This window comes from Arvicanthis niloticus, chromosome 26 (genome assembly GCF_011762505.2).
Source record: "Arvicanthis niloticus isolate mArvNil1 chromosome 26, mArvNil1.pat.X, whole genome shotgun sequence".
NCBI classification, from domain to species: Eukaryota; Metazoa; Chordata; class Mammalia; order Rodentia; family Muridae; genus Arvicanthis; species Arvicanthis niloticus.
Genome location: NC_133434.1, coordinates 5,762,943 through 5,778,714, shown reverse-complemented (window position 1 = coordinate 5,778,714; position 15,772 = coordinate 5,762,943). Strand labels below are relative to the sequence as shown.

The 15,772-nt window shown below is 44.4% G+C and overlaps 1 protein-coding gene across 1 annotated transcript in view; it reads right to left on the bottom strand.

The window, feature by feature from the left end:
* The window catches only part of Fez1 (fasciculation and elongation protein zeta 1), a 45,685-nt gene that overhangs the window by 1,573 nt on the left and 28,340 nt on the right, over positions 1-15,772 (bottom strand). The window contains exons 5-9 of the mRNA XM_076924648.1: positions 14,845-15,013; positions 10,137-10,408; positions 9,183-9,263; positions 7,369-7,444; positions 1,122-1,187 (exon numbers count right to left, since the gene is read on the bottom strand). Coding sequence (XP_076780763.1) covers positions 1,122-1,187; positions 7,369-7,444; positions 9,183-9,263; positions 10,137-10,408; positions 14,845-15,013 — 664 coding nt within the window. The remainder of the gene's footprint in view (positions 1-1,121; positions 1,188-7,368; positions 7,445-9,182; positions 9,264-10,136; positions 10,409-14,844; positions 15,014-15,772) is intronic.

Here is a 15,772-nt window from a genome sequence, read left to right as displayed (position 1 = left end):
GAGATAAATAATCAAATTTTATGGACCTTTGTCAGGTCCTGATGTAAACTCAAAACATTGCATGGAAAAAACCAAGGTGAGCTGTACAGTGATTAGGTCACCGATGCCACTCAATATGCTTAATTTTGTACATGTAGCCATCCCGCTTCCCCCCTTTGTTGTTCTGGAAATGAACCCCAGGACCTCATACTGGCCAGGCAAGGGCTGTATAACAGAGCACCACCTCAGCCCCATCTCTTTAGTTGTGACAACGGCATTGCGGCTATGTGTCCAGTTCCTTGGAATATACACTGAAATATTTATGGATGAAAAAAAAAAAAAAACTAACAGAAATCTCCTTTAAAACAGTATGCCTGGCTAAGACTTTATAAGCCTGGTGTGGGCTGGAGACATGGCTCAGGAGTTAAGAGCACTTGCCGCCTTCCAGAAGACCTAGGTTCAATTCCTAGCACCTATGTCTGTAACTCCCATCCCAAGGGACCTGACTGGTCTCTTCGGGCACACACAAGGTGAACAAACACAAAGGACCTATATACATAAATATATACATAAAAAACTTTTAAAAGGATTGGCTGTGAGTTATAGAAGCCGGAAGATAAGAACCATCTTTCTGTTGCCTGCACTGAAAACTTCCATAATAAAATGTTCAAAAGGAAGCTGCAGAATAGATAGTAACTGTCACTCAGTGGAAGACTCCTTGCCTGGCATGAATGAGCCCCTAGGTCTCCAGTAGTATTCTCTTTCATAAAAAGTTACAAAGAGATGAACTTAATCATGGCACCATTCTCCTTTTCAAGGACTGAAATATTAACTTATTTTCAGGCTTTGTTTTTCCCAGCTAAATATGGCATGATGCAAGAGGCACCAGATTTCTCCACAGTAAGTCCTTTGTTGGTGCCCTGTTCCTCATGAGGGCTCATAGTGGTAACCTGAAGTAACAGAATCTCTTCAGGCCTGCTAGTGACACTCATTACCTCAAGCCCTCATGACAACCATGTGGTGTGCGTGACTACTGCCTGGTTGGCCTGGTGTGGCCGCTCCAAGAGAGTTTCAGCACGAGCTCCACAGCTTGGGCAGGAACTCAGAGGACCCTTCTGATCTGGGAGGAGGGCACCTCTCACCTTTTAAAATGTAGTCCGTTAGCAAAGTAGGCACCTTCTCGTTATCCTCCTTCATGGCGAAGAGAACTAGAGAAGGAGAGAGAGGGAGATATGAGCCCCATCAGGGTATGAAGATACTATCAGGGTATGAAGCTTAATTCTAAGGCTAGACAACTCCCACCCTACGCGAGAAGAGAACTGATTTTGAGGAAGCCTGGCATTCATTGAGTAGAATACATATGAATATGAAGTAGATCCATCACTCTACAAGCTTCTATCAAGATTCAGAATCTTAAGCTGAGAAAGAATACACGCAGAGAGCTGCAGGGTTGTCTGCAGTGTGGGCCGACCAGTGACTTCTTTAAATATTCCCCTTTTGGCTCGTCTACACTTTCTATACATCTACCAAGTATGTATTTTTAACAAAAATAAATAATTGCCAAAGTGACACCTAAATGGGGTTTTTTTTTGGTTGTTTTTTGTTTGTTTGTTTGTTTGTTTGTTTTGTTTTGTTTTTTCGAGACAGGGTTTCTCTGTGTAGCCCTGGCTGTCCTGGAACTCACTCTGTAGACCAGGCTGGCCTCGAACTCAGGAATCCGCCTGCCTCTGCCTCCCAAGTGCTGGGATTAAAGGCGTGCGCCACCACCGCCCGGCCCTAAATGTTAATAGTATTTGCTGAATCATTAATAAAACTGTGCTGTTTGTTTTGTTTTGTTTTGTTTTGTTGTTTTTTGAGACAGGGTCTCACTTTATAGCCCTGGCTGGCCTGGAACTCATCATGTAGACCAGGATGGCCTCAAACTCAGAGACGGACCTGCCTCAGCCTCCGGAATGAAGCGCATACCTCACTATGCCCAGCTATGAAACAGTCTCTAAGGATATTCTACTCACATAAATAATTCTCACTTCCAGTTTATTGGCCACAAATGAAGTTTAGCTAATGAACCTTTGTTCTATGTTGTGTCCTGTGGAGAGGAAATGAAGTCCTGAGTGAGTATTGTTGACAGTGTACACTGGCCTGGAGCCAGTTCAAGGGCCCTAAAGCCTCAGACCCAGGGAAATGGCAAAGCCTTCCCCAGGTGAGGCTCGGGGGAAGGGAGGACTGTGAAGCCTTTCTCGGGTCTGAGTGTGGTTATTATAAACCATTGACCCTTAGCTAAAACCAGGGTATGCAGGGACTGTCAGCCATAACTTCCTCCCTCCATTGACTGCCACCTGAAATTACTCCTTTTCTTAAAGAGATCAGCGGACCTCATTCTTCTTTGTTCAGCTGTGTACAATAAACCCGCCTCTTCAATTCAGTTGTATAAAACTGATGTACTGAGGTTCCAGGCTTCTGCTGGTACATGTCCATTACAGCACATGGCCTACTCAACCCCAACCCCAGCTTTTCTGTCTGTGTGTCTGTCCTTTCTGCTTTCCTCATTACCCAAGTCAGGTCAACCCCCAAGCCGTGCAGGTCACAGGCTGTCCATTACAGGATTAGACTATGCTGAGCTCAAGAGCTATGAGACTCTCAGGGAGTCTACCCGGCTCTTGCTAAAACACTTCCTTGACGTATACAAGAAACAATACAGTAGGAAAACTTTTAAAGCCTACGGACTTTGAAGAATTATTTTTATCACAGTTTAAAAATTGTATGTTCTAGGGTAAGACTGTAACTCAATGATAGGACACTGGTCTAGTAAGGCCCATCTTCCGTTCCCAAACAAATAAATGCTTTTCTGTTAATGAAATAACATGTTCTCATGTTCACAACTTATATTACTGAGGTCAGCTTTGGGGAAGATTCCATAAGAAAGTGTCTGAGCCTCATTTTTAACATCGATAAAAGTATCTGACAACACACTTTAACCAACAAGCCTCCGTAAATGGACTACAGTGTACCGGTCAGTGTAACCTTACCACCTTACGAAAATGGGAGATATACATGTCTAGAACAGATTTGTCAACCAAGAAGGCTGAAGAACACGTGTTAGTTTCATAACAAATATATCCTAACATAGAAAACTCTAGAACAGCACATGAAACCATTAAGTAGTTTTGAGTATAAAATCACAGAGTATGTTTTTTTCTGGGACATGTTTCTATACTGTCTAATTCGCCTTAATGAACATATTTCATGTTTATAAGCAGAGTAAACAGTGAAGATCAGGCAGCCCTCAGTCAGGAGGCAACTGCGACAAGGGTGGGACCCCCAGATCCACTGCCATGTTGTCCTGGTTTTAAGGCTGGGTAATGAAACTTGGACAGAGTCAAGACCAGGTAAAGAATAGAACCTAACATGATTCTAACACATTAGAATCACCTAACATAAATCTCCAGCCAAGGCCAAGGGAGAAAGACTATAGCCTATCAAAAAAAAAAAAAAACAAAAACAAAAAACAAAAAAAAAAAAACACCTGTAGTCTATCAGGGTTTTTGTTTTCCTTATGTTTTTGGATATATAGTAATTTCAACTAAATTACATGCTAGGAATCCTGGTTTCTTCTGTTAGCGTGGTGCTATATCTAAAAATTTTAAATTATGTTTATTGTGGGGGGTGGGTGTGTATCACAAGGCATACGTGTAGAAGTCAGATGGCAACTTGCTGGAGAAGTCAGTTTTCTCCTACTACCTGGTCTCAGATACAAAACACAGGTCCCCTGGCTTGGCAGCAAGAGTCTTTACCACTGGCTCTGTGTGGGTATTTTTAGATGCAAATTCATGTGCATTTAGTTGCTTGAGTATTTTACAACTGAGCCTGAGCAGATCAGATGCCATTTCAAGAAGACTGTGTTAAAAATGCAGTAACTCTACTTATACAACATGTATCTAAGTTGATCTCTAAATTGAAGCATCTGTACTGATGGTCCAGTCACATTAGCCAGACTTTGGCCTGAGTCCTTGATTCAAGGAGCAGAGAAAAGAGAACAGCCGTTATTCATGAACTTATACAAGAATCTGCAAAAAAAAATTAGTATTCACAAAACATAGGAGAATCAGTATTCAGAAAGATAAAAGTGTATGCTCCAAAAAGAATATGAAATATCCACTCGTTAGAAGACACAGAGTAGTAACAAAATGTTGACTGGTAAAATCAAACCCTGGATGGGGGGCTGAAGAGATTGCTCAGTAAATAAGAGCATTTGCTGTTCTGGCAGAGTCACACATGCTGGGAACTCACACCACCTGCAAATGCAGCTCCAAGGGATATGGTGGCCTCTTCTGGAACCTTCACACATGTGGCATATACTCATAAATAAAAATAAATCTTTAAAACTAGGTTACAAAATTTTATAACTTTGGACTGACTGGAGAGATGGTTCAGCAGTTAGGAGCACTGACTGCTTTTCCAGAAGACTCAAGTTCAATTCCCAACACCCACATGTTGGCTCATAACCATCTGCAACTTCACTTTCGAGGAACTGGGGTGTGTATGTGTGTGTGTGTGTGTGTGTGTGTGTGTGTGTGTGTGTGTGTGTGTTGTGATAGTGAACAGTGAATGTAGAGCCTTTTGAGTGTTCTGCAAGTGCTAAACCACTGAGCTACACCATGAGAGCCAAAAAGTAGGTTAAGAGTACTTGCTGCTCTTGTAGAAGACCCAGGCTGGGTTCCCAGCACCCACATGGTAACTCCCAGCTTCTGTAACTCGAATTCCATGGGGTGCTCCTCTGACCTCTGCACTGTACACATGTGGTATATTCACACGTGAGCAAAAAACACTCATACCATAAAATGATAATAAATATTTTAAATTAATTTTTTAAAGATTTATTTTATTTATATGAGTACACTGTAGCTGTCTTCAGACACACCAGAAGAGGGCATCAGATCCCATTACAGATGGTTGTGAGCCACCATGTGGTTGCCGGGAATTGAACTCAGGACCTCTAGAAGAGAAGTCAGTGCTCTTAACCGCTGAGCCATCTCTCCAGCCCTTAAATTAGTTAATTAAAAAAATAAAATCTATTTAAGGACTGGACATATCAATATGCCCCTATAATTTCAACACTCAGGAGACTGGTTAGGTTAGTAGAGCTCACAGCTAGCCTGGGCTATATATTGATAAAGAAGAAGAAGGAGAAGGAGAAGGAGAAGGAGAAGGAGAAGGAGAAGGAGAAGGAGAAGGAGAAGGAGAAGGAGAAGGAGAAGGAGAAGGAGAAGGAGAAGGAGAAGGAGAAGGAGAAGGAGAAGGAGAAGGAGAAGGAAGGAAGGGGAGGGGAGGGGAGGGGGAGGGGGAGGGGAAGGGAGAGAAGGAAGGAAGGAAAGAGAGAGAAAGAAAGAGAGAAAAAAGAGGAAAAGAAAAAGAAAAGAGAAACATGTCTCAAAACCTAAAATGGCAGCCCAGGTGTGGTGGAACACACCTTTAAAACCAGCACTAAGGAGGCATCCACTAAGGTGGATGTCTGTGAGTTCCAGGACAGTCAGTAGAGAGCCTCTGTAGCAAAACAAACAAACAAACAACAAAAAAGAACCTCAGTGGGTAGGAGGTAGCTGGAGAGATAGCTTAATGGTTAAGAGTACTTGCAACTCTTGCAAAGGACCCAAACTTATTTCCCAGCACCCATATAGCAGCTCTCGACTGTCTGTAACTCCAACCCAAAGCATCTAATACCTTCTTGTGGCCTTCACAGACATGGTGAAACGTTTGTACACATAAAATTAAAAAATAGCCGGGCAGTGGTGGCACATGCCTTTAATCGCAGCACTTGGGAGGCAGAGGCAGGTGGATTTTTGAGTTCGAGGCCAACCTGGTCTACAGAGTGAGTTCCAGGACAGCCAGGGCTACACAGAGAAACCCTGTCTCGAAAAAAACAAAAACAAACAAAAATAAAAATTAAAAAATAAAATAAGCCGGGCGGTGGTGGCGCACGCCTTTAATCCCAGCACTTGGGAGGCAGAGGCAGGTGGATTTCTGAGTTCGAGGCCAGCCTGGTCTACAGAGTGAGTTCCAGGACAGCCAGGGCTACACAGAGAAACCCTGTCTTGAAAAACCAAAATAAATAAATAAATAAATAAAAACTCTGGGCCCGGTAGTACACACCTGTAATCTCAGAGGCTGAGATAAGAGGAGAGTAATCTGAAGCCTGCCTAGGTTTCATAATGAGTCCAGATGCAGCCTGGACACACTTAGTGAGCTCCTGTCTCAAAGCTTCAAAAGCAGAGGGCACAGCTCTGGGGTAGCACACATGAGTCTCTGGGTTTAATCCATAGTACTGAAAAACAAACCTCAGTGCATATTTATACAAATATAGAAACCTGAGCAGACTGATGGACTGTGAGGTTAAAATTCCTGATTCTCAAGGACATGGTGGGTACGGATGCAGGCAAGACCTGTTTGCCGCACACCCTGCTTTTATTCTCTAGATGGATAAAAAGGAAGCATTTCTTCACTCTTAACTTGGCGATGGGGAGATGGTAGGGGGATATTTGTCTTTCTGGTACAAGTAGAAGCCCCTCTCCCTTATTCTAACATGACCGATAGCCCTGCACTGGCCTATTCCCTCCAGGGCAGCCACAGTGTGCTGAACAGGATTGTGAGCCGTCACTCAGCAGGCCTAGTGCCTGGAAAGTGGGATTTCTATCTGATCCACTGAGCATGTCACCAAGTCTCAGTCTAGGATTTTTCTCCTCCTAAGAGAACCGAGCGGACACTGCTACTTGAAAGCTGGCCTTTTGGGGGTTGCACTGTTTCATACGTCCATAGATAGATGGGTTCTGCCTACAAGAGGCATTTCATTCTGCGTTGCTTCTCCTCTCATCGTGGAATATTTAAGACAGAACAAAGCAGCTAAGGTGAAGAGGCAGTCACTTCCTGGAAGGAAAACTAGACTCCATTCTTTCCAAGCTCCTCGCTCCACCCCAAAAGCCTTGCTTCACATTAGAAGTTCAGCAGGACCCGCAGAGCTCTCTGCTCCAAGGGACCCAGGTGTCAACAGTCTGGGTAGAGAAGGCAAAGCCCAGGGAGCCATAGGGAAAACAGAAAACTCTGCCCCATTCCTCTCCTGACTTTCCACCCTCACAAAAACCCGGGTGCCGCAGCAGAGTGTTTTAATTATGGCTCACTGAAGAGGATGCAATACGCAGAAATTTTTGCCTCATGCAAAGCCATCCTAGAGAAATCTGGGAACTGAGAACAAGAGATGCACAGGCAAGGAGGGAGGACATCTTAGGCTTGGGGCAGAGGAGGAGGAGGAGCAGGAGGAGCAGGAGGAGCAGGAGGAGCAGGAGGAGCAGGAGGAGCAGGAGGAGCAGGAGGAGCAGGAGGAAGAGGAGGGAAACTCACTGTTTGTCAGCATCTGCAGGTCTTCCACGGAGGGAGGAGAGGATTTCTTCTCATAAGGGATGACTGTGTTCAGATACTGCCAAGACAAACAGGGCATGCAGAGTGTGAGTCATGGCACACTTGGGTCGAGGCACAATGGGCAATCTGAACCTGGACCAAGCTTTTCATCATATTCTGGGTAACATTCACCGTCAGTAGAACACTGTTACTTTAGAGTCTTCTTCCACCTCCTTACGTATATCTCTAAAGTAGGCTTTCCTGAATTCAACAGGGGAAACTTCCACTACCCCAACTTCTACATTCTTAATATGCTAAAGTGTTTTCTGTTCTCGGAATCCTAGGAGTGTTTCTCTTCCTAGATGATAACTGGGGCAGTGTGTATGTACAGTTTTATTCTTCACAGTGCTATTTGGGAAGAAATTATTTCTCTCTTGTCAAAATGGCATATCTACCTGAGATCTTGATTGTCAAATTTGCTCTCTCCTACAACAAAATAGGCCCTGAGGCACCCAGCCAGTAAGCATCAAAGGCCAGTCGGCCACAGAGATCTTGTCAGGCTCCTAGGGAGCCCCAAGCGATAAGCAGGAGATCAACAAGCCTGGAATTGTAGTTTGGGCCCTGTCAGTGGCAGTAAAGCCCTAGACAGCTGTGCTATGATTCTGGGCCTCAGTTCTCCCAGGACCAGGAAGGGGCGGTTAGATGTTCCTAGTCTTCCTGGCTATAGTCATACAGTTTTAACCCTTAGGATTCAGCCTTGACCATTAAAACAGCATTTATATTTCTCGATGATTTATTCCACATTTTCAAAGTTTTCAGTGCACACAGAATGCACATACTACTAAGTGTATTAGACCTTGTACTCCATGAGGGGAGGTCCTGGGCTGTTCACTTCTGCACCTTGAGGACCTAGCAACAGATTACAGCATGCAACAGGCAGTTGTTGAACTCTGCCTTAATAACCAAAAGTGCAAACCACATCATGGATTCTGTAGTTTGAATGTAAGGTGTCCTCAAAGTCCATATGCAAAGCCTTGTTTCCCAGGGTCATGGTACTGGGATGTACTATGGTTCTTTAAGAGCACTTATTGTGGTCCTTAAAGGATATTGAATATTGTCTCTTGACTTCTTATGTGCCCTGCCCCATTCTGTCTCTGTCTCTTCTCTCTGTCAAGTTTGACGTGGGACTGCTTGTTACTACAAACACACCCATATGATGTCACCATACCAAATGCCAAGCCAGTGAGGACATCCAATAAAAATAAATAAGTAAAAAATAAAAAATAATAAAAAAGTAAAACTTTGTTCTTTCTAAAGTTAATTGCTCTGGTTATTTCATTGCAGTACTTCAAGGCTGACTACCAGTTACTGTCAAAATGGAGGCAAGAGAGTGCCACATTGTGACTTAGACTTACTGTCATACCTGGACACTACTAGACAGAGCCGAGTAGACTCTGAGATGTGGTCTGTTTTGAAACAGACTCCCCCCCCCCCCCCCAGTGCACTTTATTCTTAAACTAAACCAATTCAGAGATCTACATTTGGTGTTGAGTTTTAAGTTTTATCCTTGTCAAAAGGATAAGTTTAAGTTTTATCCCAGGACAAAGGACCTAAAACAAAATAATGACAACAACAACAAAAAATTGACCTTTGAAAGACATTACCTCTGTCTTCCTTACAAATGAGAGAAAATGTTAGGGAACCTCAGGCTGGCCCAAATTTTGGGATAACTCTGGTGAGTCTCCATTGCCCTCATCTTTGGTGAAATGAGCTGCTATCTGTCTAAAGGGATAAAGGAGCTAACCTGCTGCACATACCTGTCTGTCAGCTCCCGAGGAGCCAAAGGTCTGGCGGATGCCACTCTGCAGGATGTTGGAGATGCCTTCCATGCTGAAACGCTAAGGAAGAAATACACTCAAGATAGGCAAAGGCTTCCTGCCCTGATGTCACCACCCCAGGGACTTCTATGTCCTTGCCCAAATGCTCATCGGCTCTCACACTGCCCTTGATAAGTGGCAAATGCAGAGAAGCCAAAAATTTAAGCAAGAATAGATAGCAGCCTAGAGACTCTCTCGAGTCCCTCAAGGTTATAAGATCCTTTTGTCATCCCCAGACTTCTTCATTTTATCCTGTATCATGTGAACAGAAAGATAAGACAGGGCAGCACAATTCTGGGGAACTACGACGCAAAGATCTTAGTGGGAAGTAGAGCATGCAGCTTCCAGGAAGTGTAGGCTTCTAGAAGTGGCCTGGTGCAGGAAAACTTTTCTTCAAGAGGGACATGGCCCAGGGCTAATTCAATAAGTCTTGGATAGAGCTTGGCAGAGGTGCATTGAAAAAACAAATTAGGTAATACTATGGACTTCACCTTATCAAGAACCAATGAGCCATCTGGTCATTTTTAGCCATTCAAATAGTCCAGTGATACCCTACACCTGCCTCACTGAGACCAGACTGGACAATAACCCATGCCAATGGTACAGATACTGACCCTGGTCTATTTTCTCAAGGACCAGTCTGGAGAACACAGGTCATATCTAATTACTTTTTAACCTTTATTCAGTGTGTTCTCCACTTAGACCAGAGGCCTTCTGGGAAGTCAGGGAGAAAAGTGGTATTCCCTCCCTTCCTGACCCCACTGCCTGTCACAGGGTTCTTTATACAGTTATTATCCAGTTACAGTTTAGGGGTCCACTGCAGGGTAGGTATTGAGAGATGTGAGGGTTAGGGCTCAAGGTTGGCTGAGTCTAGACTTCTGGTTGCTCAAGTACCTTGAGAGGCATCTGGTTCCCCTTCTCTATCCGATTGCTCTGCAGGCTTAACCCCTTCTCTTTCCGCCTCTTCTTCATCAGTTCCCGCTGCTCCTTCTGCTTGTTCTGAACCTCAATGAGCACTGTGATGAAGGAGTTCTTCACTTCCTTCTCAAACTCCAGCTCGTCTCTGCGGGCCAGCTGGTGGACCAGCTCCTCTGAGAAGTCACGGATGGCACCCTCCACCTGGTCCAGCAGCTCTGACAACTCAGAGCCAGACATGTGTCTCAGCCCTATAGAGAGGAAGATGGATTTCATAAGTGATACCTACAGACAGGCATGAACCTGCCGGAGATGGAACTGTGTCAGCTGGGTGGTGGTGGCCCACGCCTTTAATCCCAGCACTTGGGAGGCAGAGGCAGGCGGATTTCTGAGTTCGAGGCCAGCCTGGTCTACAGAGTGAGAAGGCCCCTTCTTAGACTCTGAAAAACTGACACAATTAGGGGAAAGGCCAGGAGAAAAGCAGCCTTATATCATATATAGAAGATAAGATCTAACTCAGAAAGCAGAAGGGAACAAAGTGTCCAAAAGGAAGCACAAGAATTCTGTGCCCGATGATGGAAGGTACACGCCCGGTTTTGATGTCTTGGTCTGTCTGTTTACCTGTCCCATCTCTGTAATACTCACATAGAAAAGGTTGGGGGGGGGGATACTGATACAAGAGGTAGTGTTTTCTCTTGAGAAGTCACAGAGACAGAGCTTATACCAAAATGAACATAACATATACGGTCCTATGCCTCAGCCCACACTCGAGTCCCAGGGAAGACTGGGAAAGGCAGTAAAAAAAATGAAGTAACCAGCAGGTTAATTTCCGAGACAAAGAAAGGGAACCTGAGATTACAGACATGGATACCTTTAACATTTTGTCTCTTAGGAATGCGTGATGTATAATAGATTTAGATAGGCATCAATTAATTGAGTGTTTCAAAAAGGGTAGGAGAGCCGGGCATGGTAGTACTCGCCTGTAATGCTAGCACTTGTGGGGCAGAGGCAAGTTAAGCTCTGTGAGTTCAAAGATAGAGTGGTTTATGTTAGAGTTTTGAAGCAAGATGGTTTCCTGCTGCTACTACAGGATTTGTAATAAGCCCGGTGACTGGGGAGGAGCTAATGTGGGAGGGGCTAATGTGGGAGGAGCTAATGTGGGAGGAGCGAGGAAAGGAAGAGGAGGAGGAAAAGGAGGAGCTGGGAGGAGAGAGGAGAGATGTGGCAGCCATGGAGAACTACGGATACAACAAGAACAGTCCTGGGTAACAAATTTTATCTAAGGTTAGGTATTGGGTAACGACTCTAATTGTACGGGCATCTTGTTTATTGAACATTACCAAATATATAAAGCCATTGGATAATCTTTAAACATAAGAGTCTTCATTCTACCGGGAGCCATGGGCATGGCGGATATTGGGGATCTTGGGTTTCAGTGTAGCATTGTGGACAGAGTGGTAGATCGACAGATCAAGCTACCACGCTTACATCTCGTGGATGTCAGGGCCAGGGCTGGTGTTTCTGGCTGGCCAGAGCCACAGTCTTGCAGGTCTGGTTGTGGCGCACATGGCCTGTACAAAGCTAGACCCGCTGCCTCTTAGATAGTTGGCCCGCGCAGGGGCGTTTTTAAAAATATTACCCACAACAGAGTTTCATTTTGTTTTAAGATTTTTTTTTTAATAGTTATGTATGTGAGTATACTGTAGCTGTCTTCAGATACCCAGCAGAGGGCACCAGATCCTTTTACAGATGGTTGTGAGTCACCATGTGGTTGTTGGGAATTGAACTCAGGATCTCTGGAAGAGCAGTCAGTGCTTGTAACCACTGAGCCATCAGGACAGCCAGATCTACATAGTAAGTACTGCCTACAAAAAGAAGGAAAGAAGGAAGGAAGGAAGGAAGGAAGGAAGGAAGGAAGGAAGGAAGGAAGGAAGGAAGGAAGGAAGGAAGGAAGGAAGGAAGGGAGGGAGGGAGGGAGGGAATAGAGAACACGGATGGGTGTTTTACCTACATGTATGTCTGTGTACCTTGTACTTGTATATAAATGGGACCCATAGAAGCCAGAAGAGGGCATCAGAACCCCTGAAACTGGAATTACAAATGGTAACCATAAGTAGCCAAGACCGACCAATCCTCTTAAATGCTGAACCATCTTTCCAACCCTTGCTGTTTTGTTTTTCTGAGACAAGGTCTCAATATGTAGCCAAGGACAGCCTCTAGCTCTCTCTCCTCCTGCCCCTGCCTCCTGAATGCTGGTAGGTATTTGCTACCACATCTAGTGAGCAGAAAGGATTATAAGTCTTCCTGACACATGTCTGAGAATGCAGTCAGTGGCAGAACATTTGCTTAGCAAGGAAGAAGCCCTGGGTATAACCCCTAGCAACACACACACACACACACAGAGAGAGAGAGAGAGAGAGAGAGAGAGAGAGAGAGAGAGAGAGAGAGAGAGAGAGAGAGAGAGAGAAAACCCCACCAGAAAGAAATGACTTTGTGTTAGATGACAGAGAAGCCAACCTGGATATATTCATTACACTTTGTATACAATGTATTGAAATGTTTCAAATAACACTGTATCTCATAAACACATACATTTGCCACATGCCAATTAAGTATATTAATAAAACACAGAGAATAGATTTAAGGAACATCTTTGATTTCTCCTCGGTGCTCACTCCTCCTCCTCCTCATTTCTGATGACTCAGTTGGCCCTTCCTGCTTTGTTTTGCTCTTTGGGGCTGTCCCCCTCCTTCTGTCTTTTGCCATTTCACTTTGCTTTGCCGAGTGCTTCTATGTTTGGGCCCTTTGTGTGCCTGAGAATGGCCTGACTGGGCGGGTGGTGAATACAGCTAGGCAGCCAAACCCACTCCATCCTCCCATTGGCTCCCTGTGGTGGCACAGCCTTGCCTGCCTCATCTCCTTAGGGCCAGGCAGTTTTGCTTTCAGGATGTGGTGCTTGACTTTGTCTGCTTTTTCCACTTCCACATGAACTTTGGACAGAGGTACAATGATAAACACACCTTCTGTGTCATCCCCACTAGCAACCCCACTTCCGAGTAACGTCTCTGCAAGAGCAGGCATCCTCCTGCAGTGCAGCGTGCACCTTGGCATCCCTAAAACTGTTTTTTTTTTTTTTTTTAATTACATTTTCATTTCACGCTTCATCCAGCCCAGTCTTTGTATAGTCATGACTGTAAATCTGTGTTAGAGAGGTAACGTGAGACAGGCATTAAAAGACTGCACTCCAGAGTAAATTTCCCTGGTTTCAAGTGCTATCTGCTCTGCCCCTGATAGGAGTACATTGAAAATGAGATCTTCGCTCTCCGCATTGAAAGAAAAAGGAAGAAGACTGAGGGTGTAGCTCAGTGTTAGAGTGTATGCTAGCATGATAGTGCGTGGTGACATGAGGCCCTGTGTTTAATTCCCAGCCCTAAACATCACACACACACACACACACACACACACACACACACACAGGGCTGGAGGGCACAGAATTTTTTCTTCTCCATATCCTTTTTCTCTTAGAATTTCTATGTCTGTCTTTTTCAAATATATATTAAATTTTTAATGGCTCAATAAGCTCCCTCCAATCTCCACAGTTCAGGAAGGTTTTCTTCAGGGATCTGAGAGCCATTGCTTTGAAATGTAATCATAAAGAAAGATAAGGCCTAATCTCCCACTGTCTGGAAGCACAGAGGCCTAACCCCGCCACCTGACTCCAAATTGTAAAACCTACTTAATGGGTTCTATCCACTTAGTCATAACAAGAGTACTTTTTTTTTTTTCAGTTTTTGCTGTCCTTTGGAGAATTGTCTGGGATGTGTAGCCTGTTCTCATTTAATGCTTACTCAGCAATAAAATCACCCCACACCCATATTTTTGTGGAAAGGATTTTCTGAATGGCAAGGAGATTTTGTTTATAATTCTATTTCTCCAACTGTGGGTTTGGATAAGTCACTTAACCTTCAGAAGATAGCTCAGTCCAGGGGGCATGGTGCAAAGTTGGTTTGAGGGTGGTACATAGAAAACACTAAGACTGCTAGCTTTCTCTCTCTCTCTCTCTCTCTCTCTCTCTCTCTCTCTCTCTCTCACACACACACACACACACACACACACACACACACACACAGGACACTGGAGCTTGTACCTAGGATATTAGGTTATTGTGAATGCAAGTCAAATGTTCTGCCATGCAACTATAGCCCCTGTTCTACCATCCTACCGTATATGGATATGTGTGTGTATACATATACATATACATATACATATACACATAGGTTTTATAATAGCACCACTGATTGTATTTGGGCAGTGGTTCAGTCCTGTTTGGTTAGCTTTAGCACTTAAATGTTAGTCTACCTTTTTTCCCTCCTGCAAAAATGCCGACTTCAGATACCAAATCGGGAAGATGGTACCTTTCTCCTGGATTTGCAAACCTCTGTGTTAGGGCAGAGATCAAGCTCTGATAGCCATATGTAAACAATATCTGAGCAGGGCACAGTCGTGGAGTCGTGGTGGCACAATCTTTTATAATCTCAGGCGTGAGGTCAAGGCTAGCCTGGTCTACATAGTGAGTTCCAGACCAGTCAGGGCTTCATAGTGAGACAGTGTCCGAAAAACAAAACAACCTAATACCTGACACTAAGGAATCATTTGGTCCTCAGTGAACCTGGCCAGAGGCCCTTACCTTCATAGGACCAGTTGTTGTTGAAGGTCTGTGTCAGGGCCTGCATCTCTTGGAGCAGAACTGAATCTGCCTGGGATGAGATTTCTCCTCCATCCTCCTCTTCCAGCACCTCCTCTTCCTCCTCGGGATCTGGGGAGTTCTGCATCATTTCTTCGATCTCCTCAATCACCTAAGGAGAAAGTACAAACTCTGTTCCTGGAGGAGTGTTCCAGTTCACTCAAGTAGTCGGCGGCATTCCTAATTCGTTCTCCGTCTTCATAAATATTGGATAATAATAAAAATAGACCCACTCAAAGACTTGCATATATTCTGTCTCTAATGTAAAGCACTTTCATGCAAACCCCTTCCAAGTGCTCCATTTAGATGAACACATTATTGGAAATCAGTTACTCTTTCAGGAAACGAAGGAAGCAGGGCTGCCTGGAAGTAAACATTTACTTCGGTTTGCTAAGCATTTTGTTTCTAAGTGGGAAAATATTTTATCTGCCCAACTGTAACGCAAAAGCCAGTCCATTAATTGTCACACTTCTTGGAACAGGTGGGGGAGGGGAGGAGGGAGAGGAACACACACGTTCCCAGAAACAACTCCAAATGGGGAGGAAAACAGTGTTTCTCCAGAGTGAAACCTGAAAGTAAAGATCAGAAAATGATAAAAAGGACAGCCAACGTCTGGAGAGCAAAAAGTAGGTGAGAACTCCAGTCCTGAACTTGAGTGTTAGTGGGGTTCAGATGCCTACACTTTGAGGGTCAAGGTAGATGCTACCAAAAGGATGGACGAACTACTGTGGGCATCAGCTGTTTGCACATCAAGAGAGTAAGCCACGCTCTCATGAGAAGGTGAGTCTTGATGAATCTGGTGACCACTGCATATTTAACTGTCTTAGTCTCTTCTAGGTGCCATGAGGGACTCACCCTGGGAGCTAGAAGA